This window comes from Hyla sarda, chromosome 4 (genome assembly GCF_029499605.1).
Source record: "Hyla sarda isolate aHylSar1 chromosome 4, aHylSar1.hap1, whole genome shotgun sequence".
NCBI lineage: Eukaryota > Metazoa > Chordata > Amphibia > Anura > Hylidae > Hyla > Hyla sarda.
Window position 1 is genome coordinate 102,081,567 of NC_079192.1, and position 12,378 is coordinate 102,093,944.

Below are 12,378 nucleotides of genomic sequence, written 5' to 3' on the forward strand. Positions count from 1 at the left end.
GGACCTAATGTAGACGATGGGTCACTCCTGTCCAGCTTAGCAGCGGTGGTCCAGTCCAGTTAGGGGAGTAACCATATAGTGGTTGGGATTTTAATGCTGTAAGGCATACGGAAGAAGAGCGGAGGAGCGCTGGGAGGGACCCCCTATTACCTAGACGACAGGATAGCAGGTTGGCTCAGTGGGTTTCCCAGACTGGTCTCTTGGATGTGTGGCATGTGTTGCATCCTGAGGTTGGGAATTTAGCCAATATTCCCATGCTCACGACTTTTGGTCGAGGCTTGATTATCGTTTTATTACCTCTACGCTGCTCCCCAAGGTGCAACACGTCAGTTTAGAGGAGTTGGTTATTTCTGACCAGTCACAGCTTTTGCTTCATCTTACGGACCTTATTCCACATGGGTCAGACTTCTTATGGAGGTTCCCCTTGGGTTTGGCTAGGGATGAGCAGTTCCAACTGCTCCTTAAAGGGTGGTCACATGAATATGAGCAGAACAACCAGGAGCATGTTTCTAATACACAATTATTCTGGGAGGTCGCAAAGGCGGTGCTGAGAGGCAGAATTATGGGATACACCACTGCTCAGAAACGGAAAGTTGCCTGACAACTCACATTATTGGGCCAATCCGTACACCAGGCCTACACGGCTTTTACTCTGTCACCCTCAGACACTACCAAGGCAGCCTGGTCTTTTGCTAAGGCTGACTACAAATCCTGGGTGGAGAGAGACGGGATAATCTAACTCTGCCTCAATTCGAGGCCACTCTATTCTGCCATGGCAATAAACCAGGTGGTCTTTTGGCCCCTTTTGCTAAAGGGATAACTCCCCTGACCCAAATTCCGGTGCTTCAGGATGCTTCAGGCCCTATGCAAAGAGATCCCAAGGTGGTTAATGATGTGTTACGCTCTTATTTTCAGTAATTGTACATGGAGGGAGATTCCGGGGGCTCCTTCTCCCGTGGATAGCATCAGCTAACCTTCCCTCTCTCACTGAGGAGCGGGCAGCCTTGAATGCGCTGAACACATGCGACGATCTTGCAATCAAGAACTTGCTGTCAACAAGGCATCGGGCCCGGATGGCTTTTTGGGAGGGTTCTATAAGGCCCTTCAAGGGGGAATTACTCTGCCGTTTTTGCATTTCTTCAACTCCTACCTGCAGTTAAGTCCTATCTCCTCCTCCATGAACACAACGTACATAAAAGTTTTGCCAAAACCTGGCAAAGACCTTCTTACCCCAGACAGTTATCGCCCTATATCATTAATAAACGTAGATCTTATAGGACATCTGTACTGCATGAATTTTACATATTCCTGTGCCCGGGCTGCAAAAATAAACAAAATAATCTTTAACTCACCTTCCTACGTTCCCCCGTTGCTCCGTTACCGGCCTCATGGTCCTCGCCGCGGTCCTCTTGCTGTTTCCTGGGGACGGTAATGTCACATAGCCATCAGCGTATCACCGGCCGCAGCGATGTCCCGCCTTGGCCGGTGATAGGCTAAGCGCACTGTCATGTAAGGAGCTCTGGCCGGCTCCTTAAATGACAGTGTAACCAGGGGCTGGACCAGGGGCTATCGCTGGATATCGTATATCTGGATTTTTCCAAAGGATTTGATACCGTGCCACACAAAAGGTTGGTGGATAAAATTAGAAGGATTGGGCTGGGGGGAATGTGTGTAAGTGGGTAAATAACTGGCTCAGTGATAGGAAACAGAGGTTGGTTATTAATTGTACGTATTCTGATTGGGTGACTGTTACTAATGGAGTACCACAGGGGTCCGTCTTGGGTCCTGTCCTATTTAATATATTCATTAATGACCTTGTAGAGGGGTTGAGTAGTAAAGTAGGAATCTTTGCAGATGATAGTAAACTCTGTAAAGTGGTAAACACAATAGAGGACAGTGCACTGTTACAAATGGATCTGCATAGATTCAAGGTTTGGGCTGGGAAGTGGCAGATGAAGTTCAACACTGATAAATGTAAGGTAATGCACATGGGGAGGAAAAATCCAGACTGGGATTATGTAATAAATGGGAGAACATTTCTGACGACTGACATGGAAAACGACTTAGGAGTCTTAGTTAATAGTAAATTTAGCTGTAGTGACCAGTGTTGGGCAGCTTCTGCCAAGGCAAATAAAATCATGGGGTACATCAATAGGGGCATAGATGCCCAAGACAAGGAAAAAATTCTACCGCTGTACAAATCACTAGTCAGACCACACATAGAATACTGTGTACAGTACTGGGCACCAGTGTACAAGAAAGATATTGTGGAGCTGGAGAGGGTTCAAAGACGGGCAACCAGGGTACTATGGGGAATGGGAGGACTACACTACCTAGAAAGATTATCAGAATTAGGATTATTTAGTTTAGAAAAAAGAAGCAGTGTAAGAGATGTGAGACTGTGGAATTCTCTTCTGGAGGAGGTGCTCATGGTGAATTCTGTAAAATAGTTCAAAAGGGGTCTGGATGCATTTTTGGAGAATAATAACGTTGCTGGTTATGTATACTAGATTTATAGGGACAGAACGTTGATCCAGGGATTTATTCTGACTGCCATATTTGGGAAGGAATCTTTGCCTCTAGTATGAGGGTTTTTTGCCTTCCTCTGGATCAACTCAGTAGGGACTCATTAGGGTTATAGGTTGAACTTGATGGACTCTGGTCTTTTTTCAGCCTTATGAACTATGTAACAATGTAACTATCCCTTCCAGACGATCCCTATTTTGCTACTGCGGAGTGATCTATCTTTACTCACTACGGCCTTCACTAAGTTTATTTGGGCTAATAAATGTCCTCGTATTATCCTCCGCAAGCTTATGTTGCCACGGGAGAAGGGGGTTAAACTTCCCAGATATCACACACTATAACTTGGCTTGTCTATATCGCCACTGCATTGACTGAGTTAGGGGCAGCAATTCCTACTCCAATACAGCGCTAGAAGCTGAATTAGTGGGTCCCTGGTCTCTATCAGCACTCCTTCATACTAAGTTTTGGGCTATCATGGGTCCTTTACGGGGTTTGTGTATAGTTCGGGACACAGTGACGGCGTGGAAGGTGGGTAGAGCTGCTATGCAGTTGTCGTTCTCGGTCAGTAAACACATGCCATTATGGTCCTTACCCAAGTTCCCTTTAGGTAGAGAGAATAGTATTTTTCGTATGTGGCGAGCTGCTGGGATCCTTCAGGTACAACATCTCCTTTGCCCTACTGAGGTATTTGACCTTTTCGGAACTCTTGACCCAGTATGGCTTGGGTCCTAAACATGTTCTCCCCTACAGTCAGGTTATGGCCTTTCTGGGGCCCCGCCTTTCAGATCTTACGAGAGAACATGTACAGACAACCATTGATACCTTTGTCTCTTCTGAGACACATCACCATTCCCTGTCAGGGCTTTATAGACATCTCAGTAGGAAAGGCGTAACTGGCACTCAGACGTCTTTATTTAAATATTGGGAGGGGAAACTGAACAGGGCTGATTTAACCCTTCCTATTCTAGAGGATTGGGCAAAAGTCCGCGGTTTGTAATGAGTCATGGCGGGAGACACAATTTTGGATCATTCATCATGCCGTTTATGTCTTTACTTTTCCTCGCATGCCTGCTCATCCGGACCGCATAGAGGATTGCCCAAAGTGTGGGCAGCACAGAACAGATCTGCTCCATGGGCTGGTTACCTACTCGTTTTCGTATCCTTACAGGTTGACTCTTCTCTCATAGTTCTTCATATAGCCCCTTGATGATTCCACTATGTCACTACTGCTGCTTTGTATGCTGTTAAAAATAAATGTTAGGGTGAAAATCACATAAGAATTGCTAGACCACAGTTACACACAGACACTATAATATGAACTACACTAACTTTACAGCCCCTGTAGCCTAGTCAAATAAAAAATTTTCCTGGAATACCCCTTTAAAGCGTACCTGTGAAATCCCACATAAAGATAAGAATAACTCAGCACCTAATCCAGACCATGTACATCTAATTGTTATTTCTCTATCACCTATATTTATTATAACAAACCCTCTTTTCATTAGCTCACAGTGTTAGAAATCCTCTCGGGGAAGGGGGTGTGTCCCTCCCTTGTGGTGGGAGGTGATTGGTGTGTCTGCTCCTGCATGAGTCCATGAGTCATCTCTTGTCCATGAGTCATCTCTTGTCCATGACTCACAAACAAGTCTGATGCTGCTGTGGGACTGGTTAGTGTCCCAGTAGAAATGAGGACCCCTATTGGTGGGGTTTTCAGTAGGCTTTTTTTTTTTTTATAAATATTCCAAAACATTGTAACAACCATATTTCAAAAGGTCTTTCATTTTCATCAGTAACAACATTTGGAAGTTTTTTGATCTGGCATTTAAAGGAGGGTTCCATCTCAAGAAGTTATCCGGTATCCCTTATCCTGAGGATAGGGGATAACAAACTGACAGGTGGGGTTCGATTACTGGGACCCCCACAAATCCTGTGAAATTGTCCCAAGAATGAACAAAGCACACCACATATGCGCTGCCAACATACCATTCATTCTCTATGGAGTTTTCCAATCATTGCCAATCTCAGTCCATAAAACATCAATCTAAATGCTGCTAAATGTGTATATATTCTGAGCTAAAAATGTTAGCTTTCATCCCAAAAATACTAAAATCCAGTTGTTAATCCTAAAGGGGTAAAATTATTTTCTTTAATAATGAGATAAAGATTGTTTAGGAAAAGGAATGTGTGAAGGAGCTGATAATGTCCAACGAGCTTCACTGTTATTGGGCTAAACTAATAAAATAAAATTTTTATGTCTTGTAAGGCAATACTGACTGTTAATACCAAGCCATGTTATACGCACAGAAATATCTTTTCAATAATATTTTTCTTTCTTATTGAAATATGTGATTAGGTTTTGCTCTTCCATGATCAGAACTATGGCATTCATTATGAATATACCATCCCAGTGAACCAGTCCACAGAGCAGAAGACCGAGGTGGAGAGACAACCAGACCCAATCTACATGTGGACGCACAGCAGTTGGGAGGGGTGCAGTGTACAGTGCGGAGGAGGTAAGGGATGACAAAGTAGACAACAATACGGTCATTAGAATATTTATATATGTCAAGGCATGGAGTCTTCACTGTGGGATATGGTAGCCATATCAATGATTGCAGTAGACAGACATGCCACTGTAGGTAGAATTACTAGGGCTGGGATTACATGGAGTATATATCTTCCCTGGCTTGGCTCTACAACATTCACAAAGGTTAATCAAATAAGTTTGATATTTACCTATCTATAACACAAAGAAACCTAAACAATATTTGTACTTTGTAAGATATGAAGCAAGGAAAAATAATCGCAAGAAACTCCACTGTTTCCTACTTTGCAACACTTCAACTCAGGTTGTCTGGGCATGTTGGGAGTTGTAGTTTTCCAACAGCTGAAAGCTCCCTGTTTGGGAAACACTGGTATATACTATATACATCCTGCAGCCTACCCAATCCATTCATATGTGTTCTGTAGGCAGGACAAATTAAGCTAAATTTATGTTAATTATATGGTACGGTCATTGACGTAAACGTAAAAAAAAAAAAAAATGAAAATCCAGAATTGCTAATTATTTCGTCTCTTAAATTAATTAAAAGCTATCAAAAAGTCCCATCAAAACAAAAATGGTACCGATAAAAACTACAGATCACAAGACAAAAAAAATTAGCCCTCATACATCCCCAGGTTACTTGATTTAGGCGTAATTTAGAAAATAATTGCCCCTGCATATTATGATGTGATGTCACACATATATAATCATGCACATTTGCATGGCTGGTATTTTTTTATTTTTTTGCAAGAAAGGTGGCAACCCTAGTTTCATACCACTATGTAAACATCTGTAAATGTCAAAAATAGAAAGTATTAGCAACCAACATGGTAGACTACGCAATATTGCACAGGAGGATTGTATTACTCATATGGGGAATACCCATAAGACAATGTATAAGCGTATAAACCATAAGTGGGTTGCACAAATCACATCATTTAAACATACATAAAGTGCTACTCCAGATTTTTGGGTATATATATATATATATATATATATATATATAGCTGGAGCTTTTACGGTTCAGATTAGTCCAATGATTAAAGGGGTTCCCTCGCTGCTCAGTGTTTGGAACAATCTGTTCCGAACGCTGGAGCCAGGGACCTTGTGACATCATAGCTCCACCCCCTCATGACGTCACGTCCTGCCCCCTCAGTGCAAGTCTATGGGAGGGGGCGTGACAGCCCATAGTCTTGCATTGAGGGGATGGGGCGTGACATCATGAGGGGGCGGGGCTATTATGTCACAAGGTCCCAGCTCCAGCGTTCGGAACAGTTTGTTCCAAACGCTGAGCAGCGTAGTACCCCTTTAAGCCCAACAATATGTGTATGTACAATAGAGGACACAGGTGGCTTCACCGGTTGGAACATTTTGTATTAAAATAAAACCTGTATTGGAATCAGGGCATCAGAGACTAAAAAAAGATATACAGTAATAATAATTGGAGCTTTTTTTAATGACTGCAGGTCATCAGGTACTATACTACTATGTCATTGGGCATACTAGGTGGTGTAGATTATTATATCATTGTCTACTCTAGATCATCCTATTATTGTCTCTGTGTGGTGAATGTCTGTGACAGCTTAGTACGTTCTTATTCCATGTGTCATTAATGAGAGCCTTCTCATGTTATATACCAGATGCCGGCTTCATATGTTCTACAGATTAAAGCACATACAATGTAACAGATGTGCAATGGAAATATCACAAGAACACAGTGTGCTACACAAGACTGGTACAATGTGTTCATTAGAACATTTCCTTTACAATTAGGAATCATCTTGGTTAACTTGTCACACACTGACTGACTGACTGTAAGGGGTCATAGAGTCCCCCAGTGAGTTCTTAAAACATTTATATACTACCAATGTTATGATATCGTGAGTATCAGTTAGTAAAGGTACTACAAGGTGAAGATGCAGGGTTTTCTGAATGCTCCTCTGAGAATATGATGTCTCTAATGCATTTACTGATGTAGATATTCACTTTATTCCAGGAGAACGGAAAACTATTGTGTCCTGCACCAAACTGGTGAACAAAACCATGTTGATTGTAAATGACAGCATGTGCCTTCATGTGCCACGTCCTGCCCCACAGGTCCGGAAGTGCAACACACATGCATGCCAGTCAAGGTAAGTCTTGTACAGGCAGCTGGTCTCTCTTTGGTAAATTGGGAAGTCCGTAACAGTCTAGGTTTCTGGAGACACCATTGCACAGCATTACACAAAGTGGATCATGGCTGTCTGTCAATGACAGAACACGTAATGGGTGCCATGACACCAAATTTCCCTTCTGTTTAAATGTCTAAAAATGGTCTAGACAGAGACAAAGTCTGTCAACTGTGCAAAATGTCTACAAGTGTGTTGTAGAGGCATGTTTAGCAGTCGACAATCCATCTTCAAGGGGTACACTATCCAAAAGTAGCCTCTGAAAGCCTTTTTTATAGGGCAGCGGAGGAAGCTCTTTATGCCCTCTTGCGACAAGACCTGTTGTCTAATCAGACCACATCTGTAATCCACATCTGCCCGAGACATAACTGCATGCCGGGTTTTGCAAAAATCTGACATTTCTATCTGGGTACATTTTTAACTTAGTGAGTGAACTTTAACATAAAAAGAACAGGAAGAACTGTTATATAAATAAACCACATGCATAAATCCTTGTAACAAATAACACGTTTTCATAATGATATGATAATACCTCTTCAGACTTAAAGCCATGTTGACTATGATTATTAAGTTCATGTAATGATAGACATGCATATCAATAAAAGAAATCCTTATTCTGGCACAATTATGAAACAAGCTTAAACAAGAAAGATGATGCCTGAAATTTACAGACCCTATGCCAACAAGCAGCATTCAGCTTTTTAAAATCCCGGACTACCAAAATCCCAGCCAGGTATCCTATAGAAATTACATAAATGGTTAAAATGGCAATACCCCTTTTTTTCTCTCCTTTTTTACTTTACTTACTAGAAAATGAAAGAAAAATCCCAAACATCATCTTGCATTAATACATTAAAGAAGTATCATGCGGATAGGGGATGAGTTTTAGATTGTGAGGGGGTCAAACTGCTGGAACCCCCCCACGATCTTCAGCATGGGCCCTCTGCTCTCCCCGGAAATGGAGCATCATGACGCCCACACAAAGCAACGGCCGACATGCCACCTTCATGTATCTCTATGGTAGTGCCGGAGATAGCCGAACGGCTCTCCCATAGAGATATATAGAGGGGGGTTATGGACATGTAGCAGCAACTCCCCTCCTGCTCTGGACAGTTCCTGAGACAGACAGAGGTGTCAGCAGAGAACACTGTTGTCAGACAGAAAAAAACAACTCAACTTCAGCAGCTGATATGTACTGGAAGGATTTTTAATAGAAGTAATTTAGAAATCTGTTTAACTTTCTGGAGTCAGTTAATATGAAAAAATAAAAATTGTTTTTTTTTCATGGAATACCCCTAATATGGTTTTATTCCTGTCACCATTTTTAGATTGATGCTGTATTCATGTCATCTTCTATTTGTTTTGATATGTATGTTCCTACATATATAGTGGTGATTATTTGATCTCTTGAAATTCCTCTGTATATGTGTATGCTTAGGGGTAAAGTTTTCTGCTCAGATGTGACTCCTTGCCTATATACAGTCATGGCCGTAAATGTTGGCACCCCTGAAATTTCTTAAGAACATGAAGTATTTCTCACAGAAAAGGATTGCAGTAACACATGTTTTGCTATACACATGTTTATTCCCATGGTGTGTATTGGAACTAAACGAAAAAAAGGAGGAAAAAAAGCAAATTGGACATATGGTCACACCAAACTCCAAACATGGGCTGGACTAAATTATTGGCACCCTTTCAAAATTGTGGATAAATAAGATTGTTTCAAGAATGTGATGCTCCTTGAAACTCACCTGAGGCAAATAGCAGGTGTGGGCAAAGCAAAAATGTGTTTGTATAATGCCCATCTGTAAGTGGCCTTAAGTAATAAAGGCTTTGTCAGATATAAGGCTGGTGATCTAAAAAGGAGACAGGAAAGATTCACGGCACTCGCGTACTGAAGATATTCCCAACGTTTATTCACAATCACGAGGACCACAACGGCATCGGGAGGTGATACAATGACGACCGCTTCGCATCGACTGCTGCTTCGACTGGTCCCTACGTCACTCCTCTCATCTCCCCCATAAATATAAATAGATATTTTGTATTTATGGGTGGAGATGAGAGGGGTGACATAGGGACTAGTCAAAGCAGCAGACACTGCAAAATGATCATCATCCTGTCACTTCACCACCTCCCGATGCCGTTGCGGCCCTTGTGATTGTGAATAAATGTTTGAAATATCTTCAGTACTTGAGTGCCGTGACTCTTTCCTGTCTGAACCGGAGCTATGCTGGAAATCTTGTATCTATGACCCCAGAGCAAATTACCCCTGCAGTGCTGACTGGATCTTCTGTGTTCTTATCTGTGTTTGGACTCCATTTATTTATTGTGATCAGTATGTTTCTATCCATGCCATAATTGTACTAATCAATTGACCGGGCATTGGTTTACGTGCGCTATGGATGTTTTTTACTCTTGCCATAGTTGGCATTACGCCCCATCTAACAGCCTCTAGCATATAAATAATTATGGCTTCAGGTGTACAAAGGAAATTGGTATGGTAGCGGCCGCTATTTCCCCCTAATCTCTCACATTTCACAGTAAGAGCGGTTTGTAATGTGCTTTACGCTCAGCCTGTCTTTAATTTTACTGATTTGTAATCCTTTTACTGGGCCAGTTTTGGCTTTGATGTGTTTTCATTAGCAGGTGTTAAAGTCTGCCGAGCAAGCGGTGTTAAAAAGAATCTTTTCTCTTTCCCAGGCCCCTCTCACCTTTTGCTGTCTCTATTTCTGCCTCTTTAACTAGAAGGACATAGCTGTGTGAAAGTGCTGAAATTCTTGGAGACTTGGCAGCGCTATATTGACTTGACATACCGCATTCCCACGCTCACTGACCACATTCACACTTGCAGTGCCGTTCCTGGGATCTCTGTCAGCAGCGTGGTTTCTTTTTTAAACCTATTGATAACATTCTCAGTTTCCAGTGGCATTTTTATCTCCAGGTACTAGACGTGCTGACTGTGCAAATGCAGGTTCCAGAAGCTGCCTGGGCTCCGCGCTCTGGATCGGAATTCACAAATCTCACCATTCCACCCACTCTCTGTGTCTACTACTGATTCTCACTTTGACATAAGCATAATAGCTGCTACTGTAGGTTGATCATGGAACGAGACCAATCCCTAATATTTTTTGGCAAGCAGTTGGAGAGATGGTTCTCTCACTTTAGACATGACGCCTTAGAATACTACGACATATAAAACAGTTCATAAAGGGGTTCTCTGGCTTATGAAGTTAACTTACACCCATAGAAAAGTTAATGCAACCCTTTCATGACTGATATACAATTGTTGGTACTATTGATAATTTGATACCTAAAAATGACATATGGTATCTAAAAAAAACTACACAATAAAAAAATATATATATTTTTGCACACTTTTATTTAATGCTTATATTAAACCCCCAGATCAAAAATAGTCATAAGGTGGAGTCACACTAGTAGCAACCAATCTTAGGGCCTATGCACACTATGGATATTCCGCTGACAGCAGCCCCCCATTGATCTTAATTTACACGTCAGACGTTCCACCATGGAACTTCCGACGAGGAATTTGATTTCGCCAAAAGAATGAACATGATCATTCTTTCAACGGAAACCCCCCAGTCCTATAATAGTCAATTGGACTTTAGGCTTTGGCACTTCTTTCTGCAGTAAAAGTCTGGGTGAAATAAATGTTGATTCTGGGCAGCGGATTTTTAGCATGGGCTCTTATGTTTAGTTTGCTGTGGGCAAATGCTTCATGACTTGTCTACATAATCACATTGGGGCAGATTTACTAATGCTGTCTTATACTTAGTGTAAATATAGACATCGGATTCTCCAGGTTTATCACAATGGCTCCTTGGCTGTTTCATAAGTCTAATACATCTTCAGACTTATTTAACTTTTTATACCAATTATTGATTGACTTACTTTACACCGATATTTTGGTGCAATTTTCGGCACGTATTATTGCAGCTTCACTCCACACCCCTTCCCATGTAGCTGTGTCCTTCTTTAACTTTAAGCCAACCCCTTAGTGATACATGGCTAGCAGAATAGGGTCTAAAATGCATAATGAATGTGTCTAAAACAAGATGTGCTAAATTTCGTCAAATTTTACACCAAAGTCAGGACATCCGTAACTTTTCCCCATTGTCTTTGAATTTTTAGGATATTCCATTAATATAATTTCCATAATTTAATCAGATTTTTTATTTTGATTACTTTTTAACCCTTTAGTGTTGATGGTAAATAAACTTCCACTCTATTTTCCCACAGGAGCCATCAGCAGAATTCATGCCCCATTTCCAGCATACATGGTTTCAGTAAAGTGCTAACAGATGCCGTCATGCCTGGCAGCATATCACCACTGCCCCTGTCAGCATTGTATTGATAAAATACTCACTGGCACGGCCTTATTGTGTTGACAGCGCTTGCAGGAAAACCATGGGGTATTTTCTTTTCAGTACTTTGCTGGTGTACTGTTGGATCTTTCTCTGACTTGGAAACACTCCTAGACCTTCTCTTAAGCAAGAAAAAGAAATTGTCTTACTACATTTAAAAATAGTAGTATAAATGTAACACACCTAGTAATACATATCACATTCTGTAATGCAGTGCTTATGGCCTGCTGTGGTCCTTTACTGTACCTCAGTGTTCTTGTTTTTCTTAGTCGAGGAGCTGCTTGGAAACCTTATACCACCAAGCACAATGCCAAGAATCGGATGGAGTGTTTTAAAGTACATTGGACTATGGAGCAATAGAATAGAATGTGTTCTGTGGAGTGAGGTATCATTATTCTCTATCTGTTTAATGGACTGAGTTTGGTAAATGCCAGGAGAATGTTACCTGCTTGACTGCATAGTGCCCGCTGTAAAGTTTGGTAGAGGGAAAATACCATGAGGTTGTTTTTTAGGGGTTGGCCTTGGCCCTTTAGTTCTATTGAAGGGAAATCTTAATGCTTTGGACAATTGTATGTTTCCATTTTTGTAAGATGCAAAATCACAGAATATTGCAAAATCTTGTAGTACCTGTTTTTATTGGACTTTTGTAGAGACAAGACAGTCTACCCAGAAGAGTAGAAGCTGTTATACTGTAACAGCATGGGGTGGATCAACTCCATAATACTGTCTTTGAATTCAGAATTAATGGATA

General features: G+C 41.4%; 1 protein-coding gene across 5 annotated transcripts in view; it reads left to right on the forward strand.

Annotated features, from left to right (window-relative positions):
- Positions 1 to 12,378, forward strand: part of ADAMTS17 (ADAM metallopeptidase with thrombospondin type 1 motif 17) — a 250,758-nt gene that overhangs the window by 199,473 nt on the left and 38,907 nt on the right. For all 5 annotated transcript variants that reach the window (XM_056571810.1, XM_056571808.1, XM_056571809.1 and 2 more), the window contains 2 exons: positions 4,880 to 5,039; positions 7,068 to 7,203. In XM_056571810.1, coding sequence (XP_056427785.1) covers positions 4,880 to 5,039; positions 7,068 to 7,203 — 296 coding nt within the window. The remainder of the gene's footprint in view (positions 1 to 4,879; positions 5,040 to 7,067; positions 7,204 to 12,378) is intronic.